The following is an 18,650-nucleotide window of genomic DNA, read 5'->3' as shown; positions in this document are numbered from 1 at the left end:
AAGAATACACTCTGAAGGCATGTCAGCTCTGGCAAATATTTCCTTGATATGTTATTTCATAAGCTCAGTGCAAAATCAGAATAATTCAACTCATAAATTTATAACCACTTAGTTTATTTTACAGTATATTTGTGACATTGGCATTAACCAAAGATCTGGATTGTTTACAAATATAATGGTTGCCATTTCAGGCAATTAAAAAGTTCCTCTAAATATTAACTTTGTACATGATTTAATTTTTAACTTAACAACTCTCCATGTAACATCAAAATTAAAACAAAAACTAATTTAAGCAAAAATATAACCACTTTCTAGAAATAAATCTAGAAACTCTCAGAATTGAAGTTTCAAAAGTGTCACTTGCTGAATTACCATTCTTCTCAGTGTGAACAAGGAAATCTCATTCTTATAGTGAACTTCCAGCAAATACGGTTAATCAAGTCAGTTTATTAAGGCTTCTTTTACATGTTATTGAATCCCATCATGCCTTTCATGTTTCCAGCAGCACCCTGTTGAAACTGCCGCATCATTGACTGTAATCCTGCCATGCCACCTGCAATAAAAGAGTTAAGTCAGATATAAACTTCTCATATTTGAAAGATGCCCCATAAGAGAGCACCAGCCAACCACAGCTAGGCTCCAAAGAAATGCATGAATTCCAGGAATCCAAGGTTACTTTGAAATGTATTTCTTATACAGCTACCTTTTATGTGACATAGTAACCTATTTTCAGACTGAGAGGATTTTAAAAGCAGGTTGTGGTATAGTGTGATGTTCAAAGGAGAAAAATAGTAAAAAGATTCTACTGAACATTCCCCCAAAATTGGGCATGCCTAAAGTAACTCTTTACTGTCACCCCACCAGTGTAAAGCACACTATCAAATGTAAAGGGGAAAAGTAACCATAGAGAATGCTCAAAAGGTAGGTTAAAAAAAAACAGAAGAAAAAATGAATTGAAAGTAGATGGTTAATGCAGTTGGCACAAGTTCTTGGGAAATTCAGTTACTATTGTAAGATTTCCAGAGAATTTATAGAAGGTAGAACTTATCAACCCTGGTTCAGGTTGATTTGTAAGGAAAAACTCTTATTCACAATTCATTTTCACTGTTTAAAGCTCACAGGATTTCTTAGTGTTGACATCCAAGGACTAATATGCTACTGATACAAGATTTTCAGTATTCTGGAAATTATCTTCTACTACAATTGCTAAATTACATGTCATTTAAATTTTGAAATCAATCATATGCATTTGATGAGATCAGAATTCAACAATTTAGTTCATTTTAATGAAGCCAAGAAATGTCTTGAAGCAAAGTTATTCTTCTTTTGAATTCAAAACATTCATATGTAGTATGCCAAAAACACAATTCTAGCTCAGCAAGACTGCATGTGAGGGTTGAACTAAGTCCATCTCCCACAAGTTCTGAAGACAGTTTAAGTACTTCACAGATTTTTTTTAGTTGCCAGTTACTACTTTTCAGGCAATTCAAATTACCCATGTGATGAAGAACTCTGGGATCCATCATCTTTGCCATCTGCTGATTCAATTTTGCCATTTGGGATGGGTTTACATTCTTTGACATATCACCTCCTTTAAAAGGGGGAGTAAAGAACAAAAGAGGGAGAAGAAAAAAAATCAATATTCTCATTATAATTGCTACATATAGTATTTTGAGACACTGTATAATGCTCAGTGAAACCCAAGAACAGTCGTTTGATTATCTATAAACTGGCTGTCAACTGGCAAAAAGCACTCAGTGCAAAAGAATGTAAATTCCCTGAGACCTTGAAAGAACACTAGATTTCAACTACAGTCTTGTGCACAGAGACAAAGTTACAGCTAATTGACAAAATTTGATCAAATCAGTGGCTTGAATCCTGTTACTCTTCAATTCATGAGACAGTATTTTCACCAACCCTTCCTCTTTCTGGAGCCTCTTATACCATACACTGCACCATTCCCAAAGGTTTATTCATTTTCCCAGGAGATTGCAGAAAAAAGAGGGAGAATGGAAAGCTTTATTTCATGAGTTCTGTTCCATTCATATAAAAAAAGTTGGGCTTCAGTCCTGTGCTTATATGTGCATTAAAACTGAATAAAATACTTTTGTGAAAAAGGGTATGAAAATGAAAATAATGCTAACGTTACCTGACATTAACTTATATAAGATTGGTGCAGCCGTAACTGCTGCATGTATAACTATTTTTATCATATCATTAAACTAAATCTAGCAAGATACTGATAACTGGTAGTGTGCAAGGAATTCTATTCTCATTAGAAGGGCTACCATTTTCATTTCATTTGCCTAGAAAAGATGTTTATAACATTAATTCTCTTTAGAACACCAATATATGCATTTGTAGTATACACATTATTCTCACCTTTAAAAAGTCCTTTGATTCCTCCCATCTTCTTCACCATTTGTGCAAACTTTGTGTACTGTGTCAAGAGTTCTTGAACATCTCTAGTTGAAACACCAGAACCTCTTGCTACTCTTTGGATTCTTCCTGGTTGTTTACTGAAAACTTTGGCCCCATCTGTACTATCAAGTTCTACAAATCAAAAGTGATAGAAAAAGATGATATTCATTCTGCAGTGTAACATAAACATTAAAATGTATTCTGGCATACAGTTTTGTTTCTTTGAACTTGCAGGGAACAGCCAACACTGAGACCTCCTATTAATTTTCTCCCTCATTTAATAGTTAAATTGTGCATATCAAATTAAATAAACATATTGCAAACACTTTAATTTACGACGTGGAGATGTGACATTTCATTGTGCAGTTCTCCATATCCAAGTCCTTATGCTGCCCTCAGGGTACAAAAAGTTGGAGCAGTTTGTACTAGCAGCTTAGTGTTCAGTTAATACTGAATAGGTAATATTGAAATTATCAAGAAATGAAATAACAGAAACATAGTTTTTAGAATTGGCAATCACTACATGAACATTATCAGGACATTATCAAGCAGAGACTGCTTGCATAAAAAATAGGGCTGGATCCAAAATGTGTACAACAGGATTCCTAAAGAGAGAGAGAAGGACAGTGACTTCCTCTGATTCCCCCTTCACCTTGTAGCTCCCAGTGCCACAACTGCACTGCCCCATTCCTGCCTCTCCAGGAAGCTTGTGAGGAATCCTCACTCATTCCGCAGAAAGAAGCAGACCTAATTTAGATCTTTGAACAATAGTTCTAAAAAGACTACACATTTCTTCAAATTTTAATTATTCTCACAATTTAATAAACATCTCTTGTCATTACAGGATTACCTTGATCATTCATACTGTCCATTATTGTCATCAGTTTTTTTAGCCTTGCCATTGATTCCTGTTCATTGCCTTTACTCATAAAATCTGTTCCAAAACCTGGGATCATTCCCTACAAACACAAGGAACAATTAAATGCCACTTTCAAGTTGCTTATACCATGTTTCTACAGCTTTTAAATGCAAACTGGATGTTAATTTAATACTGCAGAATTTTCTGAGCTTAGAATAAACAGATTATCCACTGTTAGCTGTAGTTACCAAGATTTGACTGAAGGGTCCCATCTTCATGATGTTTTGGAACTGTTCATACATATCTCTCAAAGTAAATTGCCCTGATGTGAAAAAGAAGAGGGGTATTAAAGGTGATGAAACTTTTACATTTACAAAATTAGAGTGTTCATCTATCTTTCCAACATATATTTATGGCACATTAAGCTGCTGAGCAGCTTGGTAGCACTATTTTGGCATAACTTACCATGTTTTAGTTTCTCTATGAGTGCCTCATTGTCATCTAATTTCAATTCATTTACTTTATCTATCAATCCTTCAATATCACCCATGCCTGAAATAGAAAAGGCCACTTTCAGCAACTAAAATAAAACCTCAACTATTGAATCATAAAGGTTGAACAATCACTCGCTTACAGAAAAACCTTGTGCAGTTAACATTACATACCAAGAAGTTTGCTGATAAAAGGCTGTGTCTTAAAAGGTTCAAAGTCATCTATGTGTTCTCCAGTACCAATAAAAATGATTGGACTTTTAGTAGCAGCAACTCTGCAACAAAAAGAAAACTATACTGTAAGTCAATTAAGCTCAGAGCAGATAAGACTGTTTACAAACTGAAGGGAAGCCATCTGGTGAGCAAGACAGAATATTAAATTCTATTTAAATGTTAACAGTGGAAAGTTTAATATGAAAATAATATGAGCTACAAATATCAGCATTACAAAAGCTGCAGCATAAGCCTACTTAAGTTCAGGGACTGGCAGAAGCAGTCTTAATGGTGCTGTCCGACCCTTCGTGACCCATGGACAACACCCCTCCAGGCCTTCCAGTCCTCCACCATTCCCGAGTCCACTTAAGCTCACACCAACTGCTTCAGTGAGTCCATCTATCCACCTCATTCTCTGCCATCCCCTTCTTTTGCCGTCAATTGTTCCCCGCATTAGGCTCTTCTCCAGTGAGTCCTTCCTTCTCATTAGGTGGCCAAAGTATTTGAGTTTCATCTGGCCTTCTAAAGAGCAATCAGGCTAGCCACTGAAATTTGCAACTCAGTGGAAAAAATGTGACTCTCCTAGGAGTAAATAATGCTTCTACATTAACACAATGATAAAACAATCATTACATTACATTAACACAATATGCCACCTAGAGAGGTTTTTTTTAACTATTTTGCAGTTTATAAATATAATAATACATAAAATATTGACACAAGGTCAGGATTAGCTCTGTATTTTCAAATTGTTTTACTTTATGGAACAATGTACAGCCATTACAGTGCTAGATAGTTACATAATTAAATGAAATGACACTTACGCACTGAGTGCTCCACCGCCCTTGGCATGGCCATCAAGTTTTGTTACAATCACAGATGCGACATCTACTTTATCTTTGAAAGCCTTTGCTTGTGCTTCACAGGCTTGACCAATGGAGGCATCCATTACGTAAACAATATTATCTGGTTGCTAGAAGTGTTTACATAAACAAGAGGTAATCATGCTATCTTTTCTCCTTACAATTGCTTTGACATCAGCAAGCATAAAGGAAATCAAGCAGGTAGAGAATAATTTAAGCAACTTACAATAGAATATCAAGTTGACACTTCACCAAGGGATATATGAAAAACATTTATTCCACTATGGTAATGAATACTTTGAACCAACAGTTATTCTGCTCTTAAATTACACCATACCACTGCGCAGGGAAGGACAGCTCACTGGTGTCAAGGAAGCTTAGTGGTGGAACACATTGTTTGTATACGGAAAGTACCAGGCTTGATCTCCACAAAGGGCTGGAAAAGCACCCCTGCTGGGAGCCACTACTGAGTGAGACTGATTAATCATCTGAGTCAATGAGGAGATTTTCTAATAAGTTTAACATTTCGCTATTTCCTGACTTCTAAACAATTGAAAACTCTTGTTGCTTACATATGTCTCCATGGCGCATTTGGGGGACTACTAGGGTAATTCTGCTATTTAATGCATGCATTCCAGTACACTAGCAATCATACAGTCACATACTGGTAATCAACCAATATTATACTGAATTCTGTGCTATAGTTAGCCCATAAAGAGCAGTCACTTTTATGACTCCCTCAAGTTAGTGCCAGACAGAGCAAGCAGATTTGTTAAGGATCATCTGACCTATTTAAGCACAGACACAAAAGTTGCAATGTGATGCACGTACTCCAGAGGACTTTTATGTTTGAGTAAGCATGCTTAGAATAATGCTGCATGTTCATATATCTGTTAAATCTTGTCTAAGGTTAGGATCTTAGTAATTAACATTTTAAAACAGGAAGCATTCTTTGAGTCGTTTTAAGAAGGAATGAGTCCAAATATTAGTATGGCTAGTCCCGTGAATATATGCATGAAAAATTTTCACATTAACAAAACCTGGGCAGATTGAAATCGCTTATGCTTAGCTATCAAGAAGCATTTATTGTAACAGCTCAAAAAACTGGATCATTAGTAAATAACCCTTGTTCAATAAATCAGGTATTTTATTGTTCATGTGATACTTACTATGGCATTGGCAACTTGCAACATTTCTTCAAACAGAGAATCTTCCTGCTTGTGACGACCACTTGTGTCAACAATTATTATTTCGAAGTTTTCATTCTTAAATTTGTCAACACCTTCAGAAGCAATGATCACAGGATCCATCTCTGTGTAACTGTTCCAACAGTCAAACATGTAAATTAGCTGAAATAACGTTACCCTGCAGCAGTTGATGAGATAGTGGACAGTTCCTGCGAGAAAACTATCGCTGTATGCAACCAAACTTTCCTGGAAACATTTTGGAGGCAGTGGACATCTCAGGAACCATGGAACAAATGCACAGTTGCTGAACAGCTAGCATCAGTAGCCTATTTTATGTTGCAGAGATGTCCACCTGCCATGGCTCATGGTTCCTGGTAATGATAAGCTTCTCCATCTGGCTTCAATTACTTCACATTAACAATAATCTCTCATTTTCAACAGCACACTGCAGTCCTCACTCCCAAGTATTAATTTCTATGCGAGATTTTCTTGGGTGCGATAATAGATTTTCCAGACTGTTTAAAATCTCAATTATATCCAACCAATTTGAGAAAACTATTTGCTACAACACGCAAATGCAGATGCTTGCTATATTTCAGCCTGCAATAGCAGAAATAAAGAGGACAACTTGAGATATCTGCCAAGATCCTGTTCCCTTGCTAACTTGCAAGGGAAGAGGAGGCAAATGCTTTTCCTCAGGAATCTTCGGCCATTGATTGATTGATTGATTGACTGATATCCTGCCTTTTTCCTACAAAGGGCTCAAGGCAGCTTACATCATTCTCCTCCTCCATCTTATCCCCACAACAACCCTGTGAGGTAGGTTGGGCTGAGAGTCTGTGACTGGTCCAAAGTCACCCAGTTGGCTCCATGGTTAAGCGGGGACTAGAACCCTGGTCATCTGAGTCCCAGTCCCATGCACTACACCACACTGGCTCTCCACACTGATTTACTTATCAAATTGGATGCAGAAAATTTATTCACTTTTAGAATTTCTGGGACAAGCCATTACGTGCAAGTAGCAGGATGCATTCTTACACATAGCTGTACTAAAATGAAAAAAAAACCATTTGAATATAAGATACTGAGCATCTCTATAAAACCATGAGAAAGGATTTTAAGAATCAAGATAAAAAACATAGTTAAATTCTCACTTTATCAAAATGTGCTATTTAGCTTATAGAATCTGATAACAATTCAGATAGCCAGAATCTGATAACAATTTTTCTACATAAAAGTTACTTAAGAATATATACCTTCCATAAAATGGAATCCTTGCTTTTGTTGCATTCTGTTTTAACTGGTCAAAAGCACCTGTAGAATGCATATAGTATTTGTTAGCTATGTTGGTAACACACATGTTTAACAAAAACAGAATAACTAAAATTAAATTTTACCTGCTCTGTAAGTATCTGCACATATCAAGCATGTCTTCCAGCCTTTCCTCTGATAATAATATGCCAGCTGTTAATAAGAAATCCAAGATATAACTACAATATCAAATTAATCTTAAGAATTCCCTATTACATCACAGCATGTTTGATTGTTTTGCAGTTACCAATATGAAGACCAAAACACATTCTTTCAATCTGCTATTTTGTAACACAACCAAATAGCTGTTAGTGTAAAGCCATGGGTCTGGTCTTTATATTTAGAAGCACTTTACTTAGACAATTTTCTCACTATCCACCATCTTTCATTTCTGTCTTACCAACATTGATGGGGAACAATTTAGGTTCCAAAATGATCTTGCCTACTGATACTTGTACACATCTCAATTTATTTTAAAATTCTGTTCAATTCTTGTTCCTAGCCACAGATGTCTCTGAAAGAAAACAGACATTAAACATTGTGCAAACTGCAAGTTACCTTTGAACATGATGTTGTTTTACCACTTCCCTGTAATCCTACAAACATTATGATGTTCTGCTTTCCTTTTGTTGGTGTCCAGGCTTTGACTCCAGGATCTACAAGCTGTAAAACAAAGATGTACACGTGCACCAGAAAGCCTGGCATCAGAATAAGAATCACATTTACAAAGTGAACAATTTTGGGTGGGGGGTGAGTATCTATATTGCAATACATTTCTCTCAATACTGGATGTAAGATCTTAGCAATAATCACATTCTAACTTCAGCTACACAAGCATTCTGTGTGAAGCAGTGAGTTGTCAGACTGTGCACCATATGATCCTTAAAGACCCTCCAAATCCCCCTTACTACATTAGAAACTGATGCTCCCTAATCAGTGAGAAAGTGAACAGGACCACCCTGGTAGCCTTTAAGATACTATCTAAAGATTGCCTTGCCCCACCTCCATGCCCTACTTAAGTCTCTGGCAGTGTGCCATCCTGGACTTTATAGGCTACAAATGAATAGCACTGGTGCCTGGTGCCTTGACAGCTAAAAAGCAGAAGCTGAATTTGGGGAAATGATGTACCCCCTTGCAGCATCGCTAGGAATCCAGCATGCCATTTTAAATTCTCCTTATGTGAAGTAGACATAAAAGACTGGGATTCCCAGCTTCATAATCTTTAAACAGTTATTCCAAAGTGCATAAGAGAAATCAGCATTTCAGTAGCATGTCAATTTGCTCACGACAAATGCCAGATTCTACAGAACCTAACGGAAATGTAGCATTCTACAAAAATGCCTGACTTGACAATTAAAGTGTTATATAAGAAAATATGCTTAATTTGCATGAATTACTCTTATAATTTTGTTTTGTAACTTTTTTCAGACCTGCACAAATGTGGGGGAACAGTAATGGCAACAGCAACAAGAAAGCTGGCAGACTTCCATTTAATCAAATTTCGGTGAATCACAGTCTTGATTCAGACAGTCATTTCAGCTGAGTACAAGAGTTCCCTGTATGTGCACTGACTTTTTATCATCTCTGTTCCTGGGTTTGGAGAGATGCCTTCTGGACAGCTCCATCTGCACCTAAAAGGATTAATGCCTCACTCTGCAATTAAGTGCTCTCTCTCTATTTGGTGTTGGGCGACCGAGACAGACTGGGGATTCTGTTGGTGTACCGCGCACCCTTCTGCCCAACAGTCTCCCTGCCTGAGCTGACGGAGACTGTCTCGGACCTGGTGTTGAGGACCCCCAGGATGTTGGTCCTGGGGGACTTCAATCTCCATGCCGAGGCTAGTCTGACCGGGGCGGCTCAGGACTTCATGGCCTCCATGACGGCCATGGGGCTGTCTCAACATGTCACCGGCCCCACCCATGAACGGGGACACACTCTGGACCTGGTTTTCTCGACGGGGCAGGAAGAGGGTGGTCTGAGGGTGAGTAATTTATGCTTGACTCCCCTGTCATGGTCAGATCACTTCCTGGTGAGGTTTATGCTCGAGAGCGACTTCTCCCTCTGTAAGGGTGCGGACCCGATTATGTGGGTCCGCCCCCGGAGCCGGATGGATCCAGAAGGATTCCTGAAGGCCCTGGGGGAGTTTCCGGCTGACAAGACGGGTGCTCCTGTCGAGGCTCTGGTCGAACTGTGGAATGGGGAGATGACCAGGGCTGTAGACACGATCGCTCCTAAGCGTCCTCTCCCACCGGGCAGAGCCCGCTCTTCCCCTTGGTATACTCCTGAATTGAGGGCGATGAAGCAGGTTGGGAGACGACTAGAGCGTAGGTGGAGGAAATCACGAGATGAATCTGACCGAACACACTTAAGAGCCCACTATCGGGCCTATGCTGTGGCGGTGAGGGCGGCAAAAAAGAGATTCTTTTCCGCTTCCATTGCCTCCTCACAATGCCGTCCGGCGGAGCTCTTTCGAGTGGTGCAAGGCCTGGTCCATCCAGGTCCAAAGGAAGACCTGATTCCACCCTCAAAGACCCGCTGTGACGACTTTGCCAGGCATTTCAGGGAGAAAATCGCTCAGATTCGTCACGAGCTGGACACCACTATTGATTCAGAGGTTTCAAAGGAGACACCAACGCTGCCGTCTGGTCCAGATTTATTGGATGAATTTCAGTTATTGCGGCCCGATGATGTGGACAAGGTGCTTGGGCGAGTACGTCCAACCACTTGCCTTTTGGACCCTTGCCCGTCTTGGTTAATAAATGATTCCAAGCACGGGATTGGAACCTGGATCTTGGAAGTGGTTAACGCTTCTCTGAGGGAGGGTCGGGTGCCTGCCCCTTTGAAGGAGGCGGTAGTCCGACCGGTCCTGAAGAAGGCGTCACTGGATCCAGAGATGGCCACTAATTATAGACCAGTGGCCAACATCCCGTTTCTGGGCAAGGTGTTAGAACAAGTGGTGGCGGGACAACTCCAAGCACTCTTGGATGAAACTGATTATCTGGACCCATTGCAGTCCGGCTTCAGACCCGGGTACGGTACTGAATCTGCCTTGGTCGCCCTGTATGATGACCTGTGCAGGGAGAAGGACAGGGGGAGTGCGTCCCTGTTGGTTCTGCTGGACCTCTCAGCGGCTTTCGATACCATCGACCATGGTATCCTTCTGGATAGGCTTGCGGGATTGGGGGTTGGAGGCACTGCTTTGCAGTGGTTCCGCTCCTATCTCAATGGCCGGTTCCAGAAGGTGGTGCTGGGGGACTATGGCTCTGCGCCATGGCAGCTATGCCATGGAGTACCGCAGGGGTCCATTTTGTCCCCTTTGCTGTTCAACATATACATGAAACCGCTGGGAGAGGTCATCAGGAGGTGTGGGCTGCGGAACCATCAGTACGCTGATGATACCCAGCTCTACCTCTCGTTTTCCACCAATCCAGGTGAGGCAGTGGCTGTGCTGAACCGGTGCCTGGCCGAGGTAATGGGCTGGATGAGGGCCAATAAACTGAAGCTCAATCCAGACAAGACGGAGGTCCTGTTGGTTGGTGGATCGGGCTTCGAGGATGGGTGAATTGAACCTTGTCCTGAATGGGGTTGCACTCCCTCTTAGGGACAAGGTCCGCAGCTTGGGAGTGCTCCTCGACCCAGAGCTTTCACTGGAAGCTCAGGTAACAGCAGTGGCGAGGAGCGCTTTCCTCCAGCTTCGGCTAATTCATCAGCTGCGCCCCTATCTGGAGAATGACTGCCTTGCGACAGTGACACATGCGTTGGTGACTTCCCGTTTGGACTTCTGCAACGCGCTCTACGTGGGGCTACCCTTGAAGACGGTCCGGATACTTCAATTGGTCCAAAATAGAGCTGCCAGGCTGCTGACGGGGACTGGACGTTATGTTCACATGACTCCAGTTCTCCGTCAGCTTCACTGGCTTCCCATTGAAGTCCGGGCCCAATTCAAGGTGTTGGTTATGACCTATAAAGCCCTAAACGGCTTGGGTCCTGGTTACCTGAAGGAGCGCTTACATCCTTATATGCCCAGCCGCCCCCTGAGATCGGCGGGAGAGGCCCTTCTCCGGGAGCCCTCCATGGAAGAAGTTAGGAGGGTGGTTACTCGGAGGAGGGCTTTCTCAGCGGTGGCGCCTAAGTTATGGAATGCGCTCCCCAGAGAGGTCCGCCTGGCGCCGTCGTTATTTGTTTTTCGGCGCCAGGCAAAGACCTTTTTATTTAAGCAGTATTTTAAATGTTAATATTATTGAATTTTATTTGGCCAGGGCGGCTTGTTTTATAGTGTATGTTTTATATTATATATTTGTATTTTATTGTATATATTTTAAAATGTTATTTTAATTTTTTGTTGTAAGCCGCCCCGAGGCTTCGGCGAATGGGGCGGCATAAAAATGTTTTAATAAAATAAAATAAAATAAATAATAAATAAATAAGTGCCCAATGCATGGGCTTTACTGACAACCACATATGCACATTTTATCATTTAACTGTATTAATGCTCAACTCAGATTTAACACTACATCTTGGTATAGAACCTAACCATAATGTGGCTCTCAAATATATGGACAAGCTATCATTTAAAACTAGCTGCTTTTCCATCCTTGCTAATCAGCACTCTTCCCTCTGAGGCAGATGAGACTCCAGAGTCAGAATAATGGCCATAACTATGGCTTGCCAATTCAGACAAGACACCAATAATTAAGTAGCTGTACATGACACACATTTAGCATGTATGCCTTGATTTAAAGGGCAGATCTTGTCTGACCTACTGCATTCAACAAAACCTACAGCATATAACAAATGGTTACAAAATATGCAGACCTTAAGATAACAGTTTTGTAGTAAAAGAAAATATTTAGAAAAGCTGTGTCAAAACAAAATATATGTTGTTGTGATGATGTAAAATAGCCAGTTTCATGTCTTAGTAAGATTGGCGGGAGAGGCCCTTCTCCGGGAGCCCTCTGTGGAAGAAGTTAGGAGGGTGGTTACTCGGAGGAGGGCTTTCTCAGCGGTGGCGCCTAAGTTATGGAATGCGCTCCCCAGAGAGGTCCGCCTGGCGCCGTCGTTATTTGTTTTTCGGCGCCAGGCGAAGACCTTTTTATTTAAGCAGTATTTTAAATGTTAATATTATTGAATTTTATTTAGCCAGGGCGGCTTGTTTTATATTGTATGTTTTATATTATATATCTGTATTTTACTGTTTATATTTTAAAATGTTATTTTAACTTTTTGCTGTAAGCCGCCCCGAGGCTTCGGCGAATGGGGCGGCATAAAAATGTTTTAATAAATAAAATAAAATAAAATAAAATAAATAAAATTGTAGGCACCTATAATGAGAAAGGATGTCTTTGTAGTAATGTTCAGTATTCATTATGTAAGGTGGATCTGAGAAGATTGCATATGATCTGAGCATGAAGAACACTGGATAAGAGGAAGAAACCTAGCAGGCGGAGTTGTATTAGAGCCATATGAATTAGGAAACCAAATATATTACTGTCATACATTTTACCTTAACAAGTTCTTTAAAAACTGCATGTTGGATCATTTTCCTTTTGTTGAGGCCAGAAGCCATTTCTTCAAGATCAATAGCAGATCTACAGTTGAACACAGGAAAAAAAACAGTAAAAGACCAAATCAGCACAAGATTTTCTGTTGAATGTAATGGCTATACATCCCAGTGGAATATTTAAGAGCAAGTAGTAACCAAACTAGCAGTGCAATCCTATAGATGTCTACAAGTCCCATTCAGCTCAATGGGACTTACTCAAAGGTAAGTGTGTCTAGGATTGCAGCTTTCAAATATTACTGTTAATCAGGTATGCATTAACAACTCAATTCCAGTGTCCTATGCTTCTGTGAAAAATATTTCTGTGTATCTTGTTCATATTCAGAACAATGTTATACTTATCTAAATATACACACAAAATAATCGCTTTCATGGGCACATCACAGGCACTTCATGCACTAAGCAAATCTCACTGCAAACTGAATTGAAATGCTCTACTTCATATTGTTCTTGCCTGAACGTGCAGGTGTTCATCTCGGCCAACTTTCCTTCCCAGCAATCAATTTGTCATAGAAGTATTCTATCTTAATTTTTTGAAGGTTTCGATTGGAAAGCTGGTTATAATGGTATTACATTTGCTATATTTTTACAAGCACAATATTATAACAAATACAATACTTTGGTTTTTAGAGACATAAGAAAAATATAAAATTTAAATGTTTTCAAAGAGGTTTTAAATTAAGAAGTGCAGAGAAGTGCATGTGCCCTCTAAGATAAGCAAGATAAGCAAGCAAAATGATATAAAGAAACCCAGCACTCCAGTAATTTGTTTATATCTGTAGAGATAAACCTAGAGATGTAGAGATGGTATCTTGCTTGGTTCACTTACTTGACATTCTCTCTTAGTTGCTTCACTAATTTGATGTTGACATCAGCTTCTAATAATGCTGTACATACTTCTTTCAGCATAGCATTTAAAACCTTGCATGGAAAAACAAAACAAGTTAGAAAATGTCAGTTTCTAGAATTTATCACCTGAATGGATATTTCAGAGTATTTAGTTTGTTGTTACATTTATTAGATGGAAAATGAAATGGAAAATTGTAACATTTCATTTTACTCAAACATATAGACAAAAAGTTGATGTAGATAAAAACTGGACAAGAGCTAATATAAAGAAAATAGTGTTCTGATTATGCTTCCAATATGAAATAAGTCTGGGCTCATTTGCAAATAGAACTAGCTACCTGCTTTTACTCCCTAGGCAGCTAAAGCTGCTACACAGTGTTAATCATATCCCATGTGTTTCTGTTCTATTCAATTCTCAACTTGTTGATTTGATAAGGGCCACTTTCTTTCAAAGCAAAATGAATTGTGTTAGAATCTGATATTAAAGCTAACACAGAACGCTTTCCTTCCCATGCATGCCCAAAAGCTATTTCCAAAGACTCTCCAATACTCATGAGCAAATTTGAGGGTATATGGGAGGCTGCCAAGAGAGTGGAAATCGCACTAACAGTTTCTGTTCTGCTTGCAGATCCACCCATAACTAATTTTTACTTTCTAATTAAGTTTAACTTTCTAATTGTTATTAGGTTACATACCTCTTCATTGATAATTGTGGCATTGCTCAATGAGCGCAATGCTGAGGTTATTTTTCTCCCAAGATCTGCTAAAACCATTTTGTCAGTTTCAAAGACAGTTCAGATGTGATCTGTAAAAAAACATAGTAATAGGATGGATTTTTTATTTATATGAAGTTACACACTAGTGCAAACTTGTCACTATTATGCAAATAAAACTACAATATGAAGATCTTTAAAAGCTATCTTACAAAAGCACAAGGGGCTGGGAAATAAGCATGTCCTGTAACTTGTTCCAATTTATTTTTCCATTTTCCAGACTGAAAATTTAATATGCATATATATTTGAATGTAAACTATCTCAGCAATCTATTTTCCATGTAAATGATGCAATTTAATTATATAAATCTTGCTAAAAAACAATGAGGAGTTCTTAGCTTGTCTGACTCCCTGAACACTCCTATTTCCTATTTGTGGGTCCATATGAATAAATTTGCTTTTCCATTTACTCACAGGTTTTAACAGTCTGTTTAGCTGATAAAATGGGAAAGGTCAATGCTCAGATCTTTGCTCAGGCATGAAATTTGCTGAATAGCCCATTCCTATCTTTCTATTTAGTCTACCTCACAAAGTTTTTGTGGAGGTAAAGTAGAGAAGGTGATGCCATATGTCTTCCTGAGCAACTTGAAAGAAAAACAATATAAAAATACTTTTTTCTGTTGACAGTTGATTTCTGGTATTCCTTTTATTATGGAAACCCAGCATTTTCTTAACAGTTTACAGGGGGATAGCTATGCTAGTTTGTTGCAGCAAGAACTTAAAAAATCTCTATGATTAAATACAAACAAAAACAACCCAAAAGAAATTTAACTTCTAAAATGTGGTTGAAATTAACAGGTGTAAATTTAGACTGAGTAGCTGTTCAAGCATTTCAAAAGGATTCAAATGAGCAAAAGTACATTCAGAACTCGGAATGTGAACTCAGATTTACACTAATTAAATTTGATAGGTATATTTATGAAAAGAATGGCAGGAAACCCTGCTTGTTTACTACTACTAGGACTGATCTTATGCTGTCTGCACACTGGTAGGACCTACCACTAGCATAGCCAGGAGACAGTGGTAATTAAAGCAACCTAAACTGAGCAAAAATGCTTATTTCCATTTGTTTCCAGGTTTCTTTACCAACTGTTAACTCTCTATTGTGCAAGAAATAGGTCCCACTGGCACAGGGCAATCAGCAAAACTGCATACTGCCCATGGCCTCCTAACATTACTAGCATTCCTTCAATAGTTTTGAACTGCAAGTTAAAGAAGAGTCTCTCACCATCATCCATAATCAAAACTGAACCTGTGAGAGAAAAAAGCCCCCTATGTACCCTTATCTCAGGGGCAAATCATGTCAACTTGTTCAATTTATTTGAGTAAAACAACAGTTAGAAAAAGAATAGCAATAGATGTCAACTCAGAAGGAAGAAAAGTCCCTGCTTCATCTCTACTTCTGCCTCAGCACATGAGCACTGCACTTTCCACTGAAAAAAGCAAGCAACTATCTCCATGAATCACAATAATTATTTGTGACTTAAGTCCCTGCTGATTGGCAACTCTATCTGCAAAGAGAAAGGAACTAAACAAAGATGTGGTTGCTCATTCACTTAAGTTGTTTCATCAAAAAGAAAGAAAGGAGAAATTGGAACTATTTTATTTTGTTTCTTAGGCTGCAAACCTAGATATGCGTATTAGAAAGCATGTCCCATCAAACTCTGAAGGACTTACAAGTAAACATATTCTCATCTATATTAGCAGTAACTCCAGCTGTTGGAGTTTTCTGTTTTTATGTTGATTGTACACAACTTCTTTACTATTAGGGGATCTGTCAGAGGCCTACATTTGTTAGGAAATTAAGTAATATGTTAAATAATCAGACGTTGTACAAAACTTATATGAATTAACACAATTTTGACATGTAACATGAAACTCGAGATTTGACTGTACTCTCTGAGCCTGTAACAACTAACCAGACTTCTTGAATTTAGCTATCATAGCCTAACAGTTTAAAGTCAGTTCACATATGACACTTCCTAAGAGTTATCTCTGAGCAGTGAAAAAAACCAAAAACACCCCCCCACACACACGCTAGCCCTTGTGAAATGCAACCACACAAGCTGAAACAGTATTGTGTTGTAAAGCTGCTCACCACACTAAATTCCAAACTAAGTACTCCAGCAAAATAGAGAATGTGGAGGTTGCGTTTTATAAACTATTTACTTTTTGCTAGGTTTTAGAATTTGTATGCAGTTCTGAGAATTACCAAGGGCTTAATCTGAGTGAGGCCCATAACCTGCTTTCAATTCAATAATTAGCTCAGTCAGAGAATGTGATTTTAAGCATATACACTGAAGGAATTACCGGCACACCTATGGACACAAGGAGAAAGGCGTCCAAATTATTCTCAGAAACTCAAAAGACTTTAGCACTACCAGCAGCTTCACTAATTCATCTGGTGCAGTTTACAGCCTCTGCACAAAAGCTCTATCTGCACAGTTTTACCTCACCAAAGGCACTGGAGTCGTCCTGAGGGTACAGGCGGCCCTGAACTATGAAGAGACGGAAGAGGAGAGGTGGGCATCATTCGAAAGGGGTGTGAAGGATTTTAAATAAGACCTGTTACCGAACAACACGCTGCCCGTACCCTCCCCCATCACAGGACTCACCGAGAACAGAAGCTTTACGCCCCTGAAGCGGCGGCCCGGCCCGCCACGCTTTAAGAGTAGCGCAGCAGCTAGACCGGGCTATTAGGAGAGTCCCCACGAAGCTGTTATCTCCGGCCCAACACCAAAAATGCCAGCACTCCCTCCAGTCTCCCCCCGCACACAAACAACCAGGAAGAATGTCACGTCACCACTACACGGAGATTAGGAAGTTACCATTCTGCGAAAAACGGGGAGGATCCCTCACGCTTCCGCTTCCGGGTAATTCCAAGTCACCGCCCACTTCGGGCGAAGAGGGAAGGGATTTAGAGGGCTGTCAGACGTCTTTTTTCAGGTTTTTAGAGGAATGCCTCATGTGCGGAACGCGGCTGGAGCACACGTCGAGCTGGAAAGAAAACAGGCTAGAGGATCCCTGCATTAGTTGTGTTTTAGAAAACTCAAGATGGCTTAAAAAGAAACAGCAGTTTTGAGTTGCTTTCCATTTATAAAGATTTATGTCACTGTCGATTGTTGTTTCTCAGCCACCTTTAGAGTCCATGTGTTATGCCTAAGGCAGTTTACCTCACACTGACAGAGGCTGTTGTTTTAAAGTCCAATAACACACGGCTTTTCCTGTCTAAAAACTTATTAGATTGTGTCCTAATTTTGCCTTTCCCAAAGTGATGCTGCCCTTGAGATGGACTGTACTACAGCTCTCAGCACCCTCAAGCCAGCCCTACTTACCTCAGTAGTCCTGTTTGGCTGTATTTAAAACAACATTTCACCAATTTGGGTCTGGTGATTTGTCAGAAACAAACGGAGGAGAGTCCATCTAGTTCCTGGAGACATCCCAGTGGAAACAGAATGCTGGACTTGGTCTATTACACATCAGGGGTTTTGTGGGGGCGGGGGGAGGGGGGTCTGCTTATCCTATGCTTGCTTATAAGTGAGCAAGCTCCACTGAACTCTACTAGGCTTAATTTTAAGTAGACATATGGAATTGTAAAGTGCATGCTTGATAGTTGCAATGTATCTATCAGAACAGAGGCAAGTAGCTTGAAACGGAAGTACGGCTTCACTGAGAACTTATTATTGGAATATACCTGAACACTCTCTACTGGATTTCAGCTGGGCCACCTTCTTGAACTTTAAGAATAAAACTAAATTTCTGTATGCCATGGTGAGAAGCGAGTGGAAAGAGAACGAAGAACCACACCTGTTGAAGTGCTACTTATCACACAGCCATTATACGGGAGCCCTGCTATCTCATCAGTTTTTGACTTTGGGTGGCTTGTTTACGACTTTTCTGGGAAAAGATATGATGCACTCAGAGCGCTGAACAAAAGTTTATAAATCAAGCAAGGCTGCCTGCTGGGGAGAAGTATGAATCTCATTTGAAAGGACAAAAACCTACATTCTTTTTATCTTGCTTGATACAGGCAGAATACTTGAGTGAAAGGGAACATCTAATTCACCGTCTTTATTTTATATGGTATTGATGTATACTTTTTCAACCGCTTCTTACATAATTT

The 18,650-nt window shown here is 39.6% G+C and overlaps 1 protein-coding gene across 3 annotated transcripts; it reads right to left on the bottom strand.

Annotated features, from left to right (window-relative positions):
* Positions 1-93: 93 nt before the first annotated feature.
* Positions 94-17,412, bottom strand: SRP54 (signal recognition particle 54). 3 transcript variants are annotated; one of them, XM_044436156.1, is made up of 16 exons: positions 17,356-17,412; positions 14,450-14,559; positions 13,735-13,826; positions 12,849-12,933; positions 7,904-8,008; positions 7,432-7,498; positions 7,291-7,348; positions 6,017-6,167; positions 4,809-4,957; positions 3,946-4,046; positions 3,746-3,832; positions 3,529-3,602; positions 3,272-3,380; positions 2,383-2,553; positions 1,496-1,591; positions 94-553 (listed from the first exon to the last, which is right to left on the bottom strand). In XM_044436156.1, the coding sequence occupies exons 2-16, from the start codon at positions 14,525-14,527 to the stop codon at positions 462-464; spliced, it is 1,515 nt and encodes a 504-aa protein (XP_044292091.1). In that variant the 5' UTR covers positions 14,528-14,559; positions 17,356-17,412; the 3' UTR covers positions 94-461. The 3 variants fall into 3 exon arrangements, with proteins under 3 accessions (XP_044292091.1, XP_044292090.1, XP_044292092.1); XM_044436155.1 differs by lacking the exon at positions 17,356-17,412 and adding an exon at positions 17,143-17,342; XM_044436157.1 differs by lacking the exon at positions 17,356-17,412 and adding an exon at positions 16,979-16,997.
* Positions 17,413-18,650: the final 1,238 nt, after the last annotated feature.

The sequence above is a fragment of the Varanus komodoensis genome, unplaced genomic scaffold (assembly GCF_004798865.1).
Source record: "Varanus komodoensis strain SLA01 unplaced genomic scaffold, ASM479886v1 scaffold3, whole genome shotgun sequence".
NCBI lineage: Eukaryota > Metazoa > Chordata > Lepidosauria > Squamata > Varanidae > Varanus > Varanus komodoensis.
Note: the sequence above shows the minus strand (reverse complement) of the source record. Positions and strands in the feature narration are given on the sequence as shown.

Coding starts and splice junctions, on each gene's coding strand:
- SRP54 (XM_044436156.1), bottom strand. CDS start 14,527: ATGGTTTTAGCAGATCTTGGGAGAAAAATAACCTCAGCATTGCGCTCA. Junction 6,168..7,290: donor AGGATTCCATTTTATGGAAG/GTATATATTCTT, acceptor CTGTTGGAACAG/TTACACAGAGATGGATCCTG. Junction 3,603..3,745: donor CATAGAGAAACTAAAACATG/GTAAGTTATGCC, acceptor TTTTCACATCAG/GGCAATTTACTTTGAGAGAT.